Here is a 17226-nt window from a genome sequence, read left to right as displayed (position 1 = left end):
GTAGCCTCATATCTTCTAAGGTTTATGTATATTCAGGTGTAAATTACCCCTTATCTACAGTAAATCATTAAGAAATTAATCTTTACTTCGTGTTTCTGTATGCCCTCTGGATAGACAGATCTTGTAGATATGCTAAGCCGCACATTCTCAATCGCATTATATGAACAAATAACAGAGGGGGCAGCCAGCCAATAAGTCCTGTATAACTTTTATAAAACGTGCCAGAAACTTTAAAAACTCCCATCACTCCTCCCCTCGCTCACCAGTACAAGCACCAGCAAAGCTATAGAAATATGAGAAGTGGCTCACTCGTCTCCTTAGCCTAAGACAGACGTGCTGCTACTCTTTCATTTACAATAACTGCTTCTATTCTCGGCATTCTACTTTTTTTTCTCTTACTTCTACAATTTTTGTCCCTTTTTAATTGAAACTTTAATTCTTCAGACTTTTATTTGGAAAATGGACTCCTCAAAAGTCAGCCTACTTTTACTGCATCTTGTTGTCTTCCTAATATATTGTATTTTACAAGGCACCTGCCAAAATCAGAGAATAACTGCTGGTCCAAATCCATCATGGAGACAAAGATTGCAGTGGCAGAACAATGGGAGAGTATACAGCCTACTGAGCCAGGGCTCCGAGTATCAGCCACCAAGGAGAAGAACTTCATCTCGTTCACATCACAATCCCTTGATGGTATTAAGCAGCAGAAATAGTACATCCACAGGAGCTTCAGGGAGACCACAAGCTTCCAGACCTGAAAACCATGAAGTTCGACAAACCACAAGCACAAATCAGGCAAGTGAGACTACGGGACGTCTCTGGTTCCAAGCTGGCAGACCAAGAAGTCAAGCAGAGGATGCTTCTCGTAGAGAAAGAACCAGACAAGACAGTGCTACTGATAGGAGACATACTGCTGCACAACCATCAAGTCCACAGCAATCACAAAGAGTAAATGCAAGTACAAGCAACAGAGACAGACTGGACATGATGCAAGGAGATGATCCATATAACCCTTACAAGTACAATGATGACAATCCGTATTACAACTACTATGACACCTACGAAAGGCCAAGGTCATCTGACAGACAACGACCTGGCTACGGTACCCGGTATCATCAGTATGGTAAGATATGACAATGTATAGATGAATGTCAACAGATATTCTAATTTATAGTCATACAGTATATGTAAAAAAGGTATAAAAGTCTATACATTGGAAAATATGAACATAACAGCATTATATTACACAGACGTATTGGCATTTTGATTGTATAAGTTTCACCAAGTTTGAGACAAAACAGAGCCTCAAGGGGGCTCCAGCATACTAGGTTTGTCTCTAAATGTAGACTGACTGTCAATGATATTAAATATGCCAGGCACTGCATATCCATCTTGTTCTACCATATATGATTGTAATGCACAGGTTAAAAGACTGCATAGTAAATAAAATGTGCACAATGCAGGTCATGGGCTGATTCTCATAGTAACATGATATAGTAGCAGTACAGTATGATATATAGCATCCTACATACTTTTGCAACTCATTCATAAAGAGTTAATGAAACACATCTGCAAATTCTGAAGTCTATGTAAGGATACTTATAGTTATCTACACTAAGCTGGCAAACATAATAAATCCAGTGCGACCGATTTGGAAAGAATTCCTTTAAGTATACAATGAAGATTCCTTACTTCTGCATTAAGATGTAGGTATACAAATTCACTGGAGTCGTCTGAATCCCCAGGGTTTGTTATCAACAATATGCTACCATGATGATCTCCAGACACATAGAGGAGATAAAGGATAGGCATAGTAAGGCCACGCTCACATATGTGTTCAGAAAACGCAGCTCGAAACTGCGGCATTTTTAGCGCGATTTTGAGTGGCGTTTTTGAACGCATGTTACAGCGTTTGACAGCGCTTTTTAACAGATCTCATCATTCTGATGGGTGATGAGGTGTGTTAAAAAGCGTTAAAATGCGTGAAAATAGAACAGACAGCACTCTAAAATCGCAGCATTAAAAACACCACTTTCGAGCACGTCTGCAAGGCCCCATTGAAATCAATGGCGGCATGGTACCGCGGTTAGCACGGCGCTAATCACGGTAAAGAGCAGCGTGTGAGAGTGACCTTAGGCGCATTTTGTGCAGTAACAACGCAGACAAAGCAGGCTGATGATGTCACCCCCTCCCAGTGGCATAGCAAGCTGCGTTAAAAATGCTGTAATACGCTGTACACAATGTTTTACAGTTTTTTTTAACACTTTTTTAACACACCCCATTTATCTCAATGGGCGATGCAGGGCATCAAAAATGTGCTGCAACGTCGAAAATAGAACATACAGCATTTGGTTTAGCGCACATTAAAAACGTTGAGCTAAAAAGTTTGTCTACGAGGCCCCATTAAAATGAATGGAGACTTACTGCATCGTTCTTAGTGGGTGTTGAAAATGGCTGCTAAACGCTAAAAAAACGCCTGTGTGAGAGTGGCCCAAGAAGAGATATGATGAAAATAAGGCGCATGAAAGAGGGGCAATAAGGAAAATTGTACAGTGACCCTTTAGAGCAGGGGTGTCAAATTCATTTTCAGCGAGGGCCATATGAGCCTTATGGTTGCCTTCAAAGGGCCAATTGTAAGAGTAAGACTATATTACAACAATGACCCACATAATGGCTGCAGTAGTAACAGTGTCCCCCATAGTAGCCCTAGTAGTAATAGTGTCCCCCATAGTGACCCCAGTAGTAATAGTGTCCTTCATAGTGGCCCTGGTAGTAATAGTGACCCCCATAGGGGCCTTAACAGTAATAGTGACCCCTATAGTGGCCCCAATAGTAATAGTGACCTGCATAGTTGCACCAGTAGTAACAGTGACCCCCATAGTGGCCCGAGTAGTAATAGTGAACCCCATAGTGACCCCAATAATAATAGGGTCCCCCATAAGGGCCCCAGTAGTAATAGTGTCCCCCATATTGACCCCAGCAGTTAGTGTCCCCTATATTGGTGGCCCCAGTAGTAATAGTGCCCCTCCATGGTGGCCCAAGTAGTAATAGTGACTCCCATAGTGGCTCCAGAAGTAAGTGTTCTCTATATTGGTCCTAGCAGTAATAGCGACAACCCCCCTCCCCATTGGCCACTGGCCAAGCAGCATCCCTACAGGCATTTTACTCACCCAGCCTACAGGCGCAGTCAGGCGGTGGCAGCTGCATCTGCAGCCACTGAATTCTCCCCCAGCATCTGTGCAGATGGCACACGTAGACGCCAGAGGGAGTCAGCAGTCACAGACTCTCCACTGCTGCTGCAGGCTTGGTGACTGCAATGCCTGTGCAGATGCTGTCCAGCTGGCGGGCCACATAAAATGAAGTGGCGGGCCCGGTTTGGCCCGTTGCCCTTGTGATTGACATGCATGCTTTAGAGAGCAGTGGAAGACAATACCAGTATCTGTTTTTCATTAGGATTCTTGCACATGGTCTATGGTTAGGGCTCATGTCCATGGCCGCGGAATTCCGTAGCAAAGTCCGTCATGGCGCTCCCCCCCCCCCCCCCCCCCAAAGATCTCATACTCACCTCCAGATCCACTGTGCAGCTCCCGCAATGACGCGCCGGTGCGCATGATGTGCCGGCAGTGTGATATGACGCGGCCGGCGGTGGGCGGGGTGCGTATTTATGCTATACTTCTGCTGTGCTACAGTGGAAGTATAGCGTGACGGACGGCTTCCATTGACTACAAATAGGACATGCCGCGTGTAATTTCACGATGCGGAATTCCGCAATGGAATTCCGCAGCGTGAGCATTGAGCAATTAGGCTCAATAGAACCTAATAGCTGCGGTGAAACGCCATGGATTTCTGCCGCGTTCCACGCGGAGGAAATCCGTCCGTGGGCATTAGCCCTTACTAGTAGCTTATCAAGTAATAGAACTCATGTAGTAAGATATTGTTGTTATCGCCTTTAAAAATGCAGAATACTGTTAGCCTATTAACCATTGCTGTCCTAATAATAATTCCAGCTACCCCTGGAATTGGCCACTTTTTGTGTCAGGTAGGAGTGGCTGAGCAGAAGCAGATGTTTTTCCTCCATGCTCTTTATCTACCTTCCTTTTCTTAAGATTTGGGGAGAACATCTGCAGGAGCCCATGACTTGACCATCTCAGTGGTTGCTCATAGAAGTGAGTAGGTCAGCTATAGCCTTGAAGTTGTCCTGCTTGGGACTTTTCTTAAACCTAATAACTTAGAGAAAAATTTGTATGGGTGGCAGCATTTGGAGAATGCGTTAGGCAGTAAGAATTGCTGGGAAGCATAGTTCAGCTGTGCCGTTTGGCTATTACAAGTGTGCAGGTTGGAAACTTGCCTATTGACTGAGAAATTCCGCTGAGCATTGAGGTGTACAGCAATGGCAGAGAGGCATTACGTTTTATCTGCCCTAGTAACAGGTGAATTTACCAATAACATTTAAATAAATGCAAGACTCTTATTTAGTGAGGAGGTTAGAAAACTTGTTTGAATGCAGGAAATGTCATTTTGCGAGATTTAGCATAGTGCATGTAAATACCAAACTTACCAAGATGCAAACTAATGCCCCTTTTACACGAACCGATTCTCGTTTGAACCAGCGCACAGGCGAGGGACATCATCATTCCCAATTGTTCGCGCTCGTGCAGCCTTTTTAGATGGGCAGATCATCGTTGAAAATCGTTCACTTCTCGTTCAGTGCTTTGCAGCGGCGAGTGTTTAAACGTAATGATTATCGGTCGTTATATTGATTTTTCAACGACAATTGGTACATCTAAATGGGCTTTAACAAATCACTTCAGCACAGATACTGAAACAGTAGGGAGCTGCCAAGAGATGTGAGGTCAGAGCCCAATGTAATCTCGCGGATTTGTGAATGCAGCTCTTGATGAGAATGGGCTGTAAGAATTAATAAAGCTTATGATCAATGTAAGCTGCATTCTACAGCATATAGATGACACCTTAAAGGGACTGTACCAAGATTCACTTTTATCACTAATCCACAGGATAGGTGATACAATTCAGATTGGTGGGGGTCTTACCGCTGAGACCCCCACCAAGAACCAGGATCTCATGTCCCCCTCTTCTGTTACTGTAGGCTTGCAGCACCCACCCGCGGTGACATCAGACTAAATGGAGTGGCAATTGTGCATACATGGTGCCGCTCCATTAATTTCAATGGAGCTGAGGGAAGTAGCTGAGTGCAAGCACTTGGCTACTGTATCTCTGGCAGGTCCAATGAAAAAGAATGGAGCAGCACCACTCTTGCACGACCAGTGCTCTATTCAATTTCCTTCTCATTGCAGGGGGTGCAGCAAGACTGCAGTGAGGAGGACAGGGGTATGGGACTCCTGTACTCAGGATCAATGGGGGTCTCAGCGTTGAGATTTCTACCAATTCGAGTTTTATAATCAATCCTGTGGATAGGTGATAAAACTGAATCTTCGTACAACAGCTCTGAGACAGGGCATTTTTTTAGTTTCCCTCATCCATTGATATTGTTTCTCTCCAGCCTAAAATACTAGGTTACCGGATAGGTAAAAAGTGATAGATCATGGGGTCCGACTGCTGGAACCCCCATGATCCCAAAAACGTGGTGAGTTATGTTTGAGCCACTGCTGATTATTGCAAGAAAGCTGCTTTGACTTGAGTGAATTGAGTGCTGTCTGCACTTACGCAATGCCACTTCATTAATTTCATTGGGGCTGACAGAAATAGCTAAGCTATAGTGCTCGGCTGTTTCCTCCAGCTGCATTAACATGAATGGCGCAGCACCACACTTGCGTGGCCAACACTCAATTCACTCTGGTCAGAGCAGTGTTTTAGCAGTGACTAGGAGTGAGGCAAGTGGAACCCACCATTCTTGTGATCTGTGGGGTCCCAGCTGATCTGTCAGTTTTTCGCCTATCTAGTGAATAGCTGAAGAAAATGTACAATTTCTGGAATACCCCTGTATTCCATCCACAGCATATCCAATAAGTGCCTCTCGGGTTTGATCTCACCCCCTTTGTTGATTTCCCCACAGAGGTCAATGAACAGGTGGCTGTGATTCCGCTTTACCCTCTCAACTAAAGACTATAGAAATTACAGAAAAAACTAGCATTGCTTGCTCGACTCTTTTTGTCGCTCATGTAGACTTGATGGAGAGGACCATGCTCAAACACAGCCACCTCTTCATTGACTTCTATGGGGAGAGTGGCTTGCCTGCATCAAAGAACAGGGTCATTGGATCATAGGCAGTTCTTCTGGGGAACCTTACGATACGGTAAATGAGAAGTTTGTAGTTATTATTTAAAATATACCACATACATCTGATAGGTGAGGGTCTCAGCTTCTGGACCCTCACCTGTTGGGAGAACAGTGTTTTCCCTTAATCACTGTTTAGTAGAGATGAGCGAACGTGTTCGTCCGAGCTTGATATTCGTGCGAATATTAGGGTGTTCGGGATGTTCGTTATTCGTAACGAACACCATGCGGTGTTCTGGTTACTTTCACTTCCTTCCCTGAGACGTTTGCGCGCTTTTCTGGCCAATTGAAAGACAGGGAAGGCATTACAACTTCCCCCTGCGTCGTTCAAGCCCTATACCACCCCCCTGCTGTGAGTGGCTGGGGAGATCAGGTGTCCGCCTAATATAAAAGTCGGCCCCTCCCGCGGCTCGCCTCAGATGCCTGGTGAGTTAGATGAGGGACAGTGCTGTTTGTACCGGAGCTGCTGTAGGGAAAGAATTGGTAGTTAGTGTAGGCTTCAAGACCCCCAAAGGTCCTTATTAGGGCCACTGATAGCTGTGTGTTGGCTGCTGTTAGCAGTGGCAATTATTTTTTTTTCTCAAAATCGCCTCTGCAGACCGTTGCACCCGGCATTAGGGACAGAAGTGTTGCATAGGCAGGGAGAGTGTTAGGAGTGAGTGTAGCCTTCAAGAACCTCAACGGTCCTTTCTAGGGCCATATTTAACCGTGTGCAGTACTGTGCTGGCTGCTGTTAGCTGTGCTGCATATTTGTTTTCTTCTCAAAATCGCCTCTGCAGAGCATTGCACCCTCCATTGATACTGCAGGGAAAGAATTGTGTAGGCAGGGCCACAACACAGTTATTATTCATTGAATATACGCAGTGCTGCCTTTTGCTTGTAAAACAACTGAAAAAAATTGTATTTGTCCAGCCTCTGTCCGTCCTAAGGGCTGTGGACACGTGTGAGCTGCGTGAACAACGTTGAAAAATCAGACGCACCCAGCTACGCTTTACTGCTGGCTTCGCCATTTGCTTTCCTTAATTGGGAAAAAAATACCTGCTCTGCCAGAGTTATAATAACTCTGCTACCCTCACGTTCTGTGACACATAAGCAGGGACACAGCACAGTTATTAAACTTCTCATGTTCATTGAATATACGCAGTGCTGCCTTTTGGTGGAAAAAAACTGAAAACAAATCTATTTGTCCAGCCTCTGTCCGTCCTAAGGGCTGTGGACACGTGTGAGCTGCGTGAACAACGTTGAAAAATCAGACGCACCCAGCTACGCTTTACTGCTGGCTTCGCCATTTGCTTTCCTTAATTGGGAAAAAAATACCTGCTCTGCCAGAGTTATAATAACTCTGCTACCCTCACGTTCTGTGACACATTAGCAGGGACACAGCACAGTTATTAAACTTAGATTATTCATTCACTAGAGGCAGTGGGGCCTTTCGTTTTCCAAAAAGGGAAAAAATTATATTTGGCCTGCAGTCTTGCGCCAATTTATTTCCTGCCTGTGAAATCAAATCACTGGTAATACAGCATGCTGAGGGGTAGGGGTAGGCCTAGAGGACGTGGACGCGGCCGAGGACGCGGAGGGCCAAGTCAGGGTGTGGGCACAGGCCGAGCTCCTGATCCCGGTGTGTCGCAGCCGACTGCTGCGCGATTAGGAGAGAGGCACGTTTCTGGCGTCCCCACATTCATCGCCCAATTAATGGGTCCACGGGGGAGACGGTTATTAGAAAATGAGCAGTGTGAGCAGGTCCTGTCCTGGATGGCAGAAAGTGCTTCGAGCAACCTATCGTCAACACGCAGTTCTGCGCCGTCCACTGCTGCAAATCCGAATCCTCTGTCTGCTGCTCCTCCTTCCTCCCAGCCTCCTCACTCCACTACAATGACACCTGCTCAGGAGCGGGAACACTCCCAGGAACTGTTCTCGGGCCCCTGCTTAGATTGGGCAGCAGCGGTTCCTCTCCCACCAGAGGAGTTTATCGTCACTGATGCCCAACCATTCGAAAGTTCCCGGGGTCCGGGGGAAGAGGCTGGGGACTTCCGCCAACTGTCTCAACAACTTTCTGTGGGTGAGGAGGACGATGACGATCAGACACAGTTGTCTTGCAGTGAGGTAGTAGTAAGGGCAGTAAGTCCGAGGGAGCAGCGCACAGAGGATTCGGAGGAAGAGCAGCAGGACGATGAGGTGACTGACCCCACCTGGTGTGCAACGCTTACTCAGGAGGACAGGTCTTCAGAGGGGGAGTCAAGGGCATCAGCAGGGCAGGTTGCAAGAGGCAGTGCGGTGGCCAGGGGTAGAGGCAGGGCCAGACCGAATAATCCACCAAGTGTTTCCCAAAGCGCCCCCTCGCGCCATGCCACCCTGCAGAGGCCGAGGTGCTCTAAGGTCTGGCAGTTTTTCACAGAGACGCCTGACGACCGACGAACAGTGGTGTGCAACCTTTGTTGCGCAAAGCTCAGCCGGGGAGCCAACACCAACAGCCTCACCACCACCACCATGCGCAGACATATGATGGCCAAGCACCCCACAAGGTGGGACGAAGGCCGTTCAGCGCCTCCGGTTTGCACCCCTGCCTCTCCCCCTGTGCCCCAACCTGCCACTGAGATGCAACCCCCCTCTCAGGACACAGGCACTACCGCCTCATGGCCTGCACCCACACCCTCATCTCCGCTGTCCTCGGCCCCATCCAGCAGTGTAGTTCAGCGCACCGTCCAGCCGTCGCTTGCGCAAGTGTTCGAGCGCAAGCGCAAGTACGCCGCCACGCACCCGCACGCTTAAACGTTAACCGTCCGCATAGCAAAATTCATCAGCCTTGAGATGCTGCCGTATAGGGTTGTGGAAACTGAGTCCTTCAAAAGTATCATGGAGGCGGCGGCCCCGCGCTACTCAGTTCCCAGTCGCCACTACTTTTCCCGATGTGCCGTCCCAGCCCTGCACGACCACGTCTCCCGCAACATTGTACGCGCCCTCACCAACGCGGTTACTGCCACGGTCCACTTAACTACGGACACGTGGACAAGCACAGGCGGGCAGGGCCACTACATCTCCCTGACGGCACATTGGGTGAATTTAGTGGAGGCTGGGACAGAGTCAGAGCCTGGGACCGCTCACGTCCTACCCACCCCCAGAATTGCGGGCCCCAGCTCGGTGCTGGTATCTGCGGAGGTGTATGCTTCCTCCACTAAAGCACCCTCCTCCTCCTCCTCCTCCTCTGTCTCGCAATCAAGATGTGTTAGCAGCAGCATGTCGCCAGCAGTCGGTGTCGCGCGGTGTGGCAGCACAGCGGTGGGCAAGCGTCAGCAGGCCGTGCTGAAACTACTCAGCTTAGGCGATAAGAGGCACACGGCCCACGAACTGCTGCAGGGTCTGACACAGCAGACCGACCGCTGGCTTGCGCCGCTGAGCCTCCAACCGGGCATGGTCGTGTGTGACAACGGCCGTAACCTGGTGGCGGCTCTGCAGCTCGGCAGCCTCACGCACGTGCCATGCCTAGCCCACGTCTTTAATTTGGTGGTTCAGCGCTTTCTGAAAAGCTACCCACGCTTGTCAGACCTGCTCGTAAAGGCGCGCCGGCTCTGCGCACATTTCCGCAAGTCCCACACGGACGCTGCCACCCTGCGTACCCTGCAACATCACTTTAAGCTGCCAGTGCACCGACTGCTGTGCGACGTGCCCACACGGTGGAACTCTACGCTCCACACGTTGGCCAGGCTCTATGAACAACATAGAGCTATAGTCGAATACCAACTCCAACATGGGCGGCGCAGTGGGAGTCAGCCTCCTCAATTCCTTTCAGAAGAGTGGGCCTGGTTGGCAGACATCTGCCATGTCCTTGGTAATTTTGAGGAGTCTACCCAGGTGGTGAGCGGCGATGCTACAATCATTAGCGTCACCATTCCTCTGCTATGCATCTTGAGAAATTCCCTGCAAACCATAAAGGCAGCTGCTTTGCGCTCGGAAACGGGGGCGGGGGAAGACAGTATGCCGCTGGATAGTCAGGGCACCCTCCTGTCTATTTCTCAACGCGTACAGGAGGAGGAGGAGGAGCATGAGGAGGATGAGGAGGAGGGGGAAGAGACAGCTTGGCCCGCTGCTGACGGTACACCGGCTGATTGCCTGTCATCCTTTCAGCGTGTATGGCCTGAGGAGGAGGAGAAGGAGGAGGATCCTGAAAGTGATCTTCCTAGTGAAGACAGCCATGTGTTGCGTACTGGTACCCTGGCACACATGGCTGACTTCATGTTAGGATGCCTTTCTCGTGACCCTCGCGTTGCACGCATTCTGGCCACAACAGATTACTGGGTGTACACACTGCTCGACCCACGCTATAAGGAGAACCTGCCCACTCTCATTCCCGAAGAGGAAAGGGGTTCGAGAGTGTTGCTATACCACAGGACCCTTGCGGACAAGCTGATGGTAAAATTCCCATCCGACAGCGCTAGTGGCAGAAGGCGCAGTACCGAGGGCAAGGTAGCAGGGGAGGTGCGGAGATCGAGCAGCATGTACATCCCAGGCAGTGCAACAGTCTTTAAGGGCCTGGCCAGCTTTATGGCTCCCCACCAAGACTGTGTCACCGCTCCCCAGTCACGGCTGAGTCGGCGGGAGCACTGTAAAAGGATGGTGAGGGAGTACGTAGCGGATCGCACGACCATCCTCGGTGACGCCTCTGCCCCCTACAACTACTGGGTGTCGAAGCTGGACACGTGGCCTGAACTAGCGCTGTATGCCCTGGAGGTGCTTGCTTGTCCTGCGGCTAGCGTCTTGTCGGAGAGGGTGTTTAGTGCGGCTGGGGGAATCATCACAGATAAGCGTAGCCGCTTGTCAACCGACAGTGCCGACAGGCTAACACTCATCAAGATGAACAAAGGCTGGATTTCCCCAGACTTCTGTTCTCCACCAGCGGACAGCAGCGATACGTAAGCAATACGTAGGCTGCACCCGCGGATGGAAGCTACGTTCTCTCTCACCATCCAAAACGGGGACATTTCTGCTTCATCAATCTGTATCTAATATTCCTCCTCCTCCTCCTCCTGCTCCTCCTCCTGCTCCTCCTCCTGAAACCTCACGTAATCACGCTGAACGGGCAATTTTTCTTAGGGCCACAAGGCTCACTCAAATAATTTTTCTAAACAATTTTTAAAAGTTTCAATGCTCTTAAAAGCGTTGGAACTGTAACTTGAACCAATTTTTCGTTACACTGGGCTGCCTCCAGGCCTAGTTACCACTTAAGCCACATTAACCAAAGCAATTAATGGGTTTCACCTGCCCTCTTGGCTGGCCATGGCCAATTTTTGGGATGTACATTAGTACTGTTGAAACAGCAATTTTTGTGGGCCCTCGCCTACAGTGTAATCAAATAAATTTTTAGCCCACCTGCATTAAGCACGACATTACTACCTCAGCTGTGTTGGGCAATGCAATGGGATATTTCTATGTACCGCCGCTGGGTTCCAGGGAGCCACCCATGCTGTAGGTGCACACGGAGTGTAACCTACATGTGTCCACTTGTAAAGAACCCCAGTCTGACTGGGGCATGCAGTGTGGGCCGAAGCCCACCTGTATTACGCACGACATTACTACCTCAGCTGTGTTGGGCAATGCAATGGGATATTTCTATGTACCGCCGGTGGCTTCCTGGCACCCACCCAGGCAGTGGGTCCACAGGGAGTGTAACCTACATGTGTCCACTTCTAAAGAACCCCAGTCAGACTGGGGCATGCAGTGTGGGCCGAAGGCCACCTGTATTACGCACGACATTACTACCTCAGCTGTGTTGGGCAATGCAATGGGATATTTCTATGTACCGCCGGTGGCTTCCTGGCACCCACCCATGCTGTAGGTGCACACGGAGTGTAACCTACATGTGTCCACTTGTAAAGAACCCCAGTCTGACTGGGGCATGCAGTGTGGGCCGAAGCCCACCTCTATTACGCACGACATTACTACCTCAGCTGTGTTGGGCAATGCAATGGGATATTTCTATGTACCGCCGGTGGCTTCCTGGCACCCACCCAGGCAGTGGGTCCACAGGGAGTGTAACCTACATGTGTCCACTTCTAAAGAACCCCAGTCAGACTGGGGCATGCAGTGTGGGCCGAAGGCCACCTGTATTACGCACGACATTACTACCTCAGCTGTGTTGGGCAATGCAATGGGATATTTCTATGTACCGCCGGTGGCTTCCTGGCACCCACCCATGCTGTAGGTGCACACGGAGTGTAACCTACATGTGTCCACTTGTAAAGAACCCCAGTCTGACTGGGGCATGCAGTGTGGGCCGAAGCCCACCTGTATTACGCACGACATTACTACCTCAGCTGTGTTGGGCAATGCAATGGGATATTTCTATGTACCGCCGGTGGCTTCCTGGCACCCACCCAGGCAGTGGGTCCACAGGGAGTGTAACCTACATGTGTCCACTTCTAAAGAACCCCAGTCAGACTGGGGCATGCAATGTGGGCCGAAGCCCACCTCTATTACGCACGACATTACTACCTCAGCTGTGTTGGGCAATGCAATGGGATATTTTTGTGTACTGCCGGTGGGTTCCAGGGAGCCACCCATGCTGTCGGTCGACAGGGACTTCACAATAGGGAGTTGTACCTGCCTGTGTCTATGAATTAAAAAGCCCGGTCTAACTGGGGCATGCAGACACCTTGACAGAATGAATAGTGTGTGGCACATAGGTTCCCCATTGCTATGCCCACGTGTGCAGCTCCTGATGGCGGTGGCACAGGATTCTATTTCTCATTGCTTCTGTACAGCATTGTGGGCTATCGCCCCACCCCTTTTAAAGAGGGTCGCTGCCTAGCCGTGCCAACCCTCTGCAGTGTGTGCCTGCGGTTCCTCCTCATGGCAGACGCACTTATAAATAGACATGAGGGTGGTGTGGCATGAGGGCAGCTGAAGGCTGCGCAGGGACACTTTGGTGTGCGCTGTGGTGGTGGTGGGGGGGTTGGGCAGCATGTAACCCAGGAGAAGTGGCAGTGGAGTGTCATGCAGGCAGTGATTGTGCTTTGTTGGAGGTAGTGTGGTGCTTAGCTAAGGTATGCATTGCTAATGAGGGCTTTTCAGAAGTAAAAGTTGTTGGGAGGGGGGGAGGGCCCACTCTTGCCGGTATTGTGGCTTAATAGTGGGACCTGTGAACTTGAGATGCAGCCCAACATGTAGCCCCTCGCCTGCCCTATCCGTTGCTGTGTCGTTCCCATCACTTTCTTGAATTGCCCAGATTTTCACACATGAAAACCTTAGCGAGCATCGGCGAAATACAAAAATGTTCTGGTCGCCCATTGACTTCAATGGGGTTCGTTGTTCGAAACGAACCCTCGAACATCGCGGGAAGTTCGTTCCGAATAACGAACACCCGAACATTTTGGTGTTCGCTCATCTCTACTGTTTAGCTATAGCAGTCCTTTGCATCTGTTTCTGTAATCTCTATAGACTGGAGAGAGTTGCACGCATGTGCAGATAACATTCCCTTTTTCTTCCTCTTTGCAGCTGTTTTTTTACAGCTAAACGAGAGGCATAAGATGTGCTATAAAAATCTCTCACCAGGATGTCCCTTTAATGCAGGTTTTAAAAAGACTGTACATAATGTGAAGGATTATATGAAAGTATGTGGTCACTCATACTATTATACAATTAGAGAAAATCATTAGTGCTGCCGCACCTTAAATATGGAGTTTAGTTCTGGAACTAAGCTAATAAAAAGAATGTAATGGAGATTTAAAAAAAAATACAAAGAAGGACAAACAAACCGATAAGGCACATGGAGGATGGTAGTTATCAGAAAATATTAGGAAAATGTATTTAGTCTTGAGAAGACATGTGTAAGGTGGGCATGACTAACCTCTATAGGTACAGTTGCAAGAAAAAAAGTGAATCCTAATAAAATGTGGTCTGATTGTTATCAAAGGTACAATTAAAGGCCCCTGCACATGGGCGAAAATTCTGCGGCGGGATTTCCTGTAGAATTTTCCGCCCGTGGCCGCTGCCATAGGATTGCATTAGAAAATGCAATCCTAGGCAGTTGGCTGCGATTTGTCCGCGTGAAATCACACGCGGAAAACAAATCGCAGCATGCTCTGTTTCTGTGCGGGTCTCACAGAGGCCCGCACAGAAATGTCACTGGTGACGGGCCGGCTCCTCTCAGTGCATGCACTGGCTGGCCAGCAGCCGGCACACAGTGCAGAGAGGAGACGCTGGGAACAGGTAAGCCGCAGGCCTCTGCAGGGGCACAGGACCGCATCCCGCTGCGAGAATTTTCGCAGCGGGATCCGACCCAGCCATCTGCAGGCCACCAAAAAGACATAAAAGGTACCACTGTTTGTGTGTTTACAGTTTAGTTAGATTGTGTTTCTCGGTTGAGCAGATTGAGTACATTTTCACATTGCAGTGAGAAATGTCAGTAAACCTGTGTATTAATTAAGCTTCACAAGTGCTTTGCCCATTAAATAGAGTCACACAAAGCCTGCTTACAAACAAGTCTGTTCTTGTTAAGAAAAATTTCAAACAGTTTTCCCAAGACCTCAGAAGATGTGTTATTGAAGCACATGAAGATGGATAAGGGTACAAGAGCATTGTTAAAGACCTGGGTACACCTCAATCCAAGATTAGACAAATTATTTACAAATATAGTAAAATCAAGACTGTTGCTACTCTCCCTAGGACTGTCTGTCTTGTTAGGATCACTCAAGCTCAACAGGCAGTCCAGAAAGAGGTGAGAGGAACTAAGGGAGCAGCAAAATACCTAGTAAAGACTCTATAAATTGAAAATACCTATGTTGGTGTGTCCATTATTAAATAAACTGAACAATAAAGGTATTCAAGGAAGAACACCATGAAGAAGGCTGCTGCTGTCCAAAAGAAAAAAAATACTTCAACCCAACCCAACTCAACTCAAGTTTGCCGAGACTATCTGGATGGTGCACAAATGCTTCTGAGAAAATGTCCTATGGACAGATGAGACAAGAGTAGAACTTAGTACCACAAATACAAAATGCAATATGAAGGAAAAAAAAACACTGCAAACCAAAACCTCATCGCAACTGAGAAGTGTGGTAGAGGGGGCATCATGGTTCCGGCTGCTCCGCTGACTCAGGGCTTGGATGACTTGCATTCATTGAATGCATTCTAAAATGTTTTTCAGAAGAGACACTTGGAGATGTTACCCAAGTAAAAACAGATATGATACCAGCAGCACAATTCAGAGCTGTTAGGTCTGCTATCTGTGTCTGCCACGCTCTTGCTATTCGCTCTGCTTCTTCTGTTTGAATGTACTCTTTGTTCTACCATATGTAGCAAAATGGGAGAAAGATATAGGCAACATTCTAGACGACGAATGGTCGCAGATTTGGAGATCAACCAATTGTGGTGCCCGCAATAAACTGATGTTAGAAACCTCGTATAAAATACTATTACGCTGGTACTTAGTCCCTACAAGAATTGCTCACGCGGTTCCAGGTCACTCTGAAGACTGTTTCCAGGGATGCTGCTCCCCAGGAGATATGTTCCACATATGGTGGTCCTGTCCTCCAGTCAGAAGACTCTGGATTAGGGTCTACTTCCTCATATATACAGTAACTAATCATAACCTGCGTAAAATCCATGGGAAGCCCTACTGAATAAACGGATTACAAATATATCTCCAAATTCTAGAAAGCTGATTTTGTTCTTTTTCCTAGCCACAAAACAAACTATCGCCTGATCTTGGCAAAAACCCTCACTGGACTTCTCTGAGGTTGAATGCCAAATGAATTGGTATCTGATTAATGAGAAATTAACATCAATATCAGAGGATAGGTATGACAGTTTTCTAAATATTTGGACCCCATGGATAGATTACGCCCTCCCTACAGTGAAGGCTGGCACCTCAACTGCACTATAAATACAAAACCCAAAAGCTAACCTTGGTTATCCCTCCCCCCTTGGGTTGCTGCCCCATGAGGGAAGAACCCCCATCCCCACCCCAATACCTGGCTATCTCCCTCCTTTTCCTCTTCTGCAAGTTGGCCCTGGCCAGGCCACTGAGGTTTTTGAATCGTTTCTATGACAAAAACAACAATGAAAGGCAGAGAAGAATCTGGCTATAACAGATTAGAATTTTACTACTATGACTAACCCAGCCAGCCTTGTACGCCTACATACATTGTCTCAATGTTATATTCCTTTGTAAAATGGAAAATTTTCAATAAAAATTGTTTAAAAAAAAAGTTTCTCATATATATAGTGACTCAAAATGGAATTAGTCATATAAGCCCCTCACGAAAATGAATCCAATACACTTAAATCATCACTGATCTGCCTTCACCATAGCACACAAATACAACATGGTGCCATCTATATAATTCAGCATCAAAGCCATTTGACTGCGCAGCCATAGAAACATAATGACCAAATCCCATAGGACGTTTGTAAAACATTGTATATGTTTGTCAAACTATTGCATTCAGATGTGACTGTACTATATAAAAATTTGCTGAATATACTTGCATAAGCAAAAGAAAGATGCTATAAGCACACAAAAATCAGTCATTCCTAATGTGAAAATAGAAAGGTCTGTCATCCAAACCTTAATGATGGAATTATAATGGGGACATCACAGCAAATTCATACCAACTTCGATATGAACATGTGGAAAAATGAATAATTGAACTACTATGCATCTCCCACTCAAATGTCTAACGAATCCCATAAATGTTCGCACTAAAGGCCCATTTACACTGGATGAATGTCGGGCAAATGATGCCTGACACTCGTCCCCACTCATACTCGCTCCCATGCTGTCACACAGGAGCGAGTATTGCTGGCTCTCTTAGCGAGCAGCAGGGGGCCTAGCTCTCTCCCGCCCCTCTCCATTCACTTAGCACAGCGGTCGTTCAGTACTGAACAGCTGCTGTTTACACTGAACGATCATTGTCCATGATTTTATTCAGCTTGATCGTTCAATGTAAACAGCTGCCATTTAGTACTGAGTGG

At 47.8% G+C, this 17226-nt stretch overlaps 1 protein-coding gene across 2 annotated transcripts in view; it reads left to right on the top strand.

Annotated features, from left to right (window-relative positions):
- Positions 1 to 285: 285 nt before the first annotated feature.
- Positions 286 to 17226, top strand: part of LOX (lysyl oxidase) — a 79462-nt gene continuing 62521 nt past the window's right edge. For both annotated transcript variants that reach the window (XM_066603110.1, XM_066603111.1), the window contains exon 1: positions 286 to 1123. In XM_066603110.1, coding sequence (XP_066459207.1) covers positions 460 to 1123 — 664 coding nt within the window. In that variant the 5' untranslated portion in view covers positions 286 to 459. The remainder of the gene's footprint in view (positions 1124 to 17226) is intronic.

The sequence above is a fragment of the Eleutherodactylus coqui genome, chromosome 5 (genome assembly GCF_035609145.1).
Source record: "Eleutherodactylus coqui strain aEleCoq1 chromosome 5, aEleCoq1.hap1, whole genome shotgun sequence".
Lineage (NCBI taxonomy): Eukaryota > Metazoa > Chordata > Amphibia > Anura > Eleutherodactylidae > Eleutherodactylus > Eleutherodactylus coqui.
Note: the sequence above shows the minus strand (reverse complement) of the source record. Positions and strands in the feature narration are given on the sequence as shown.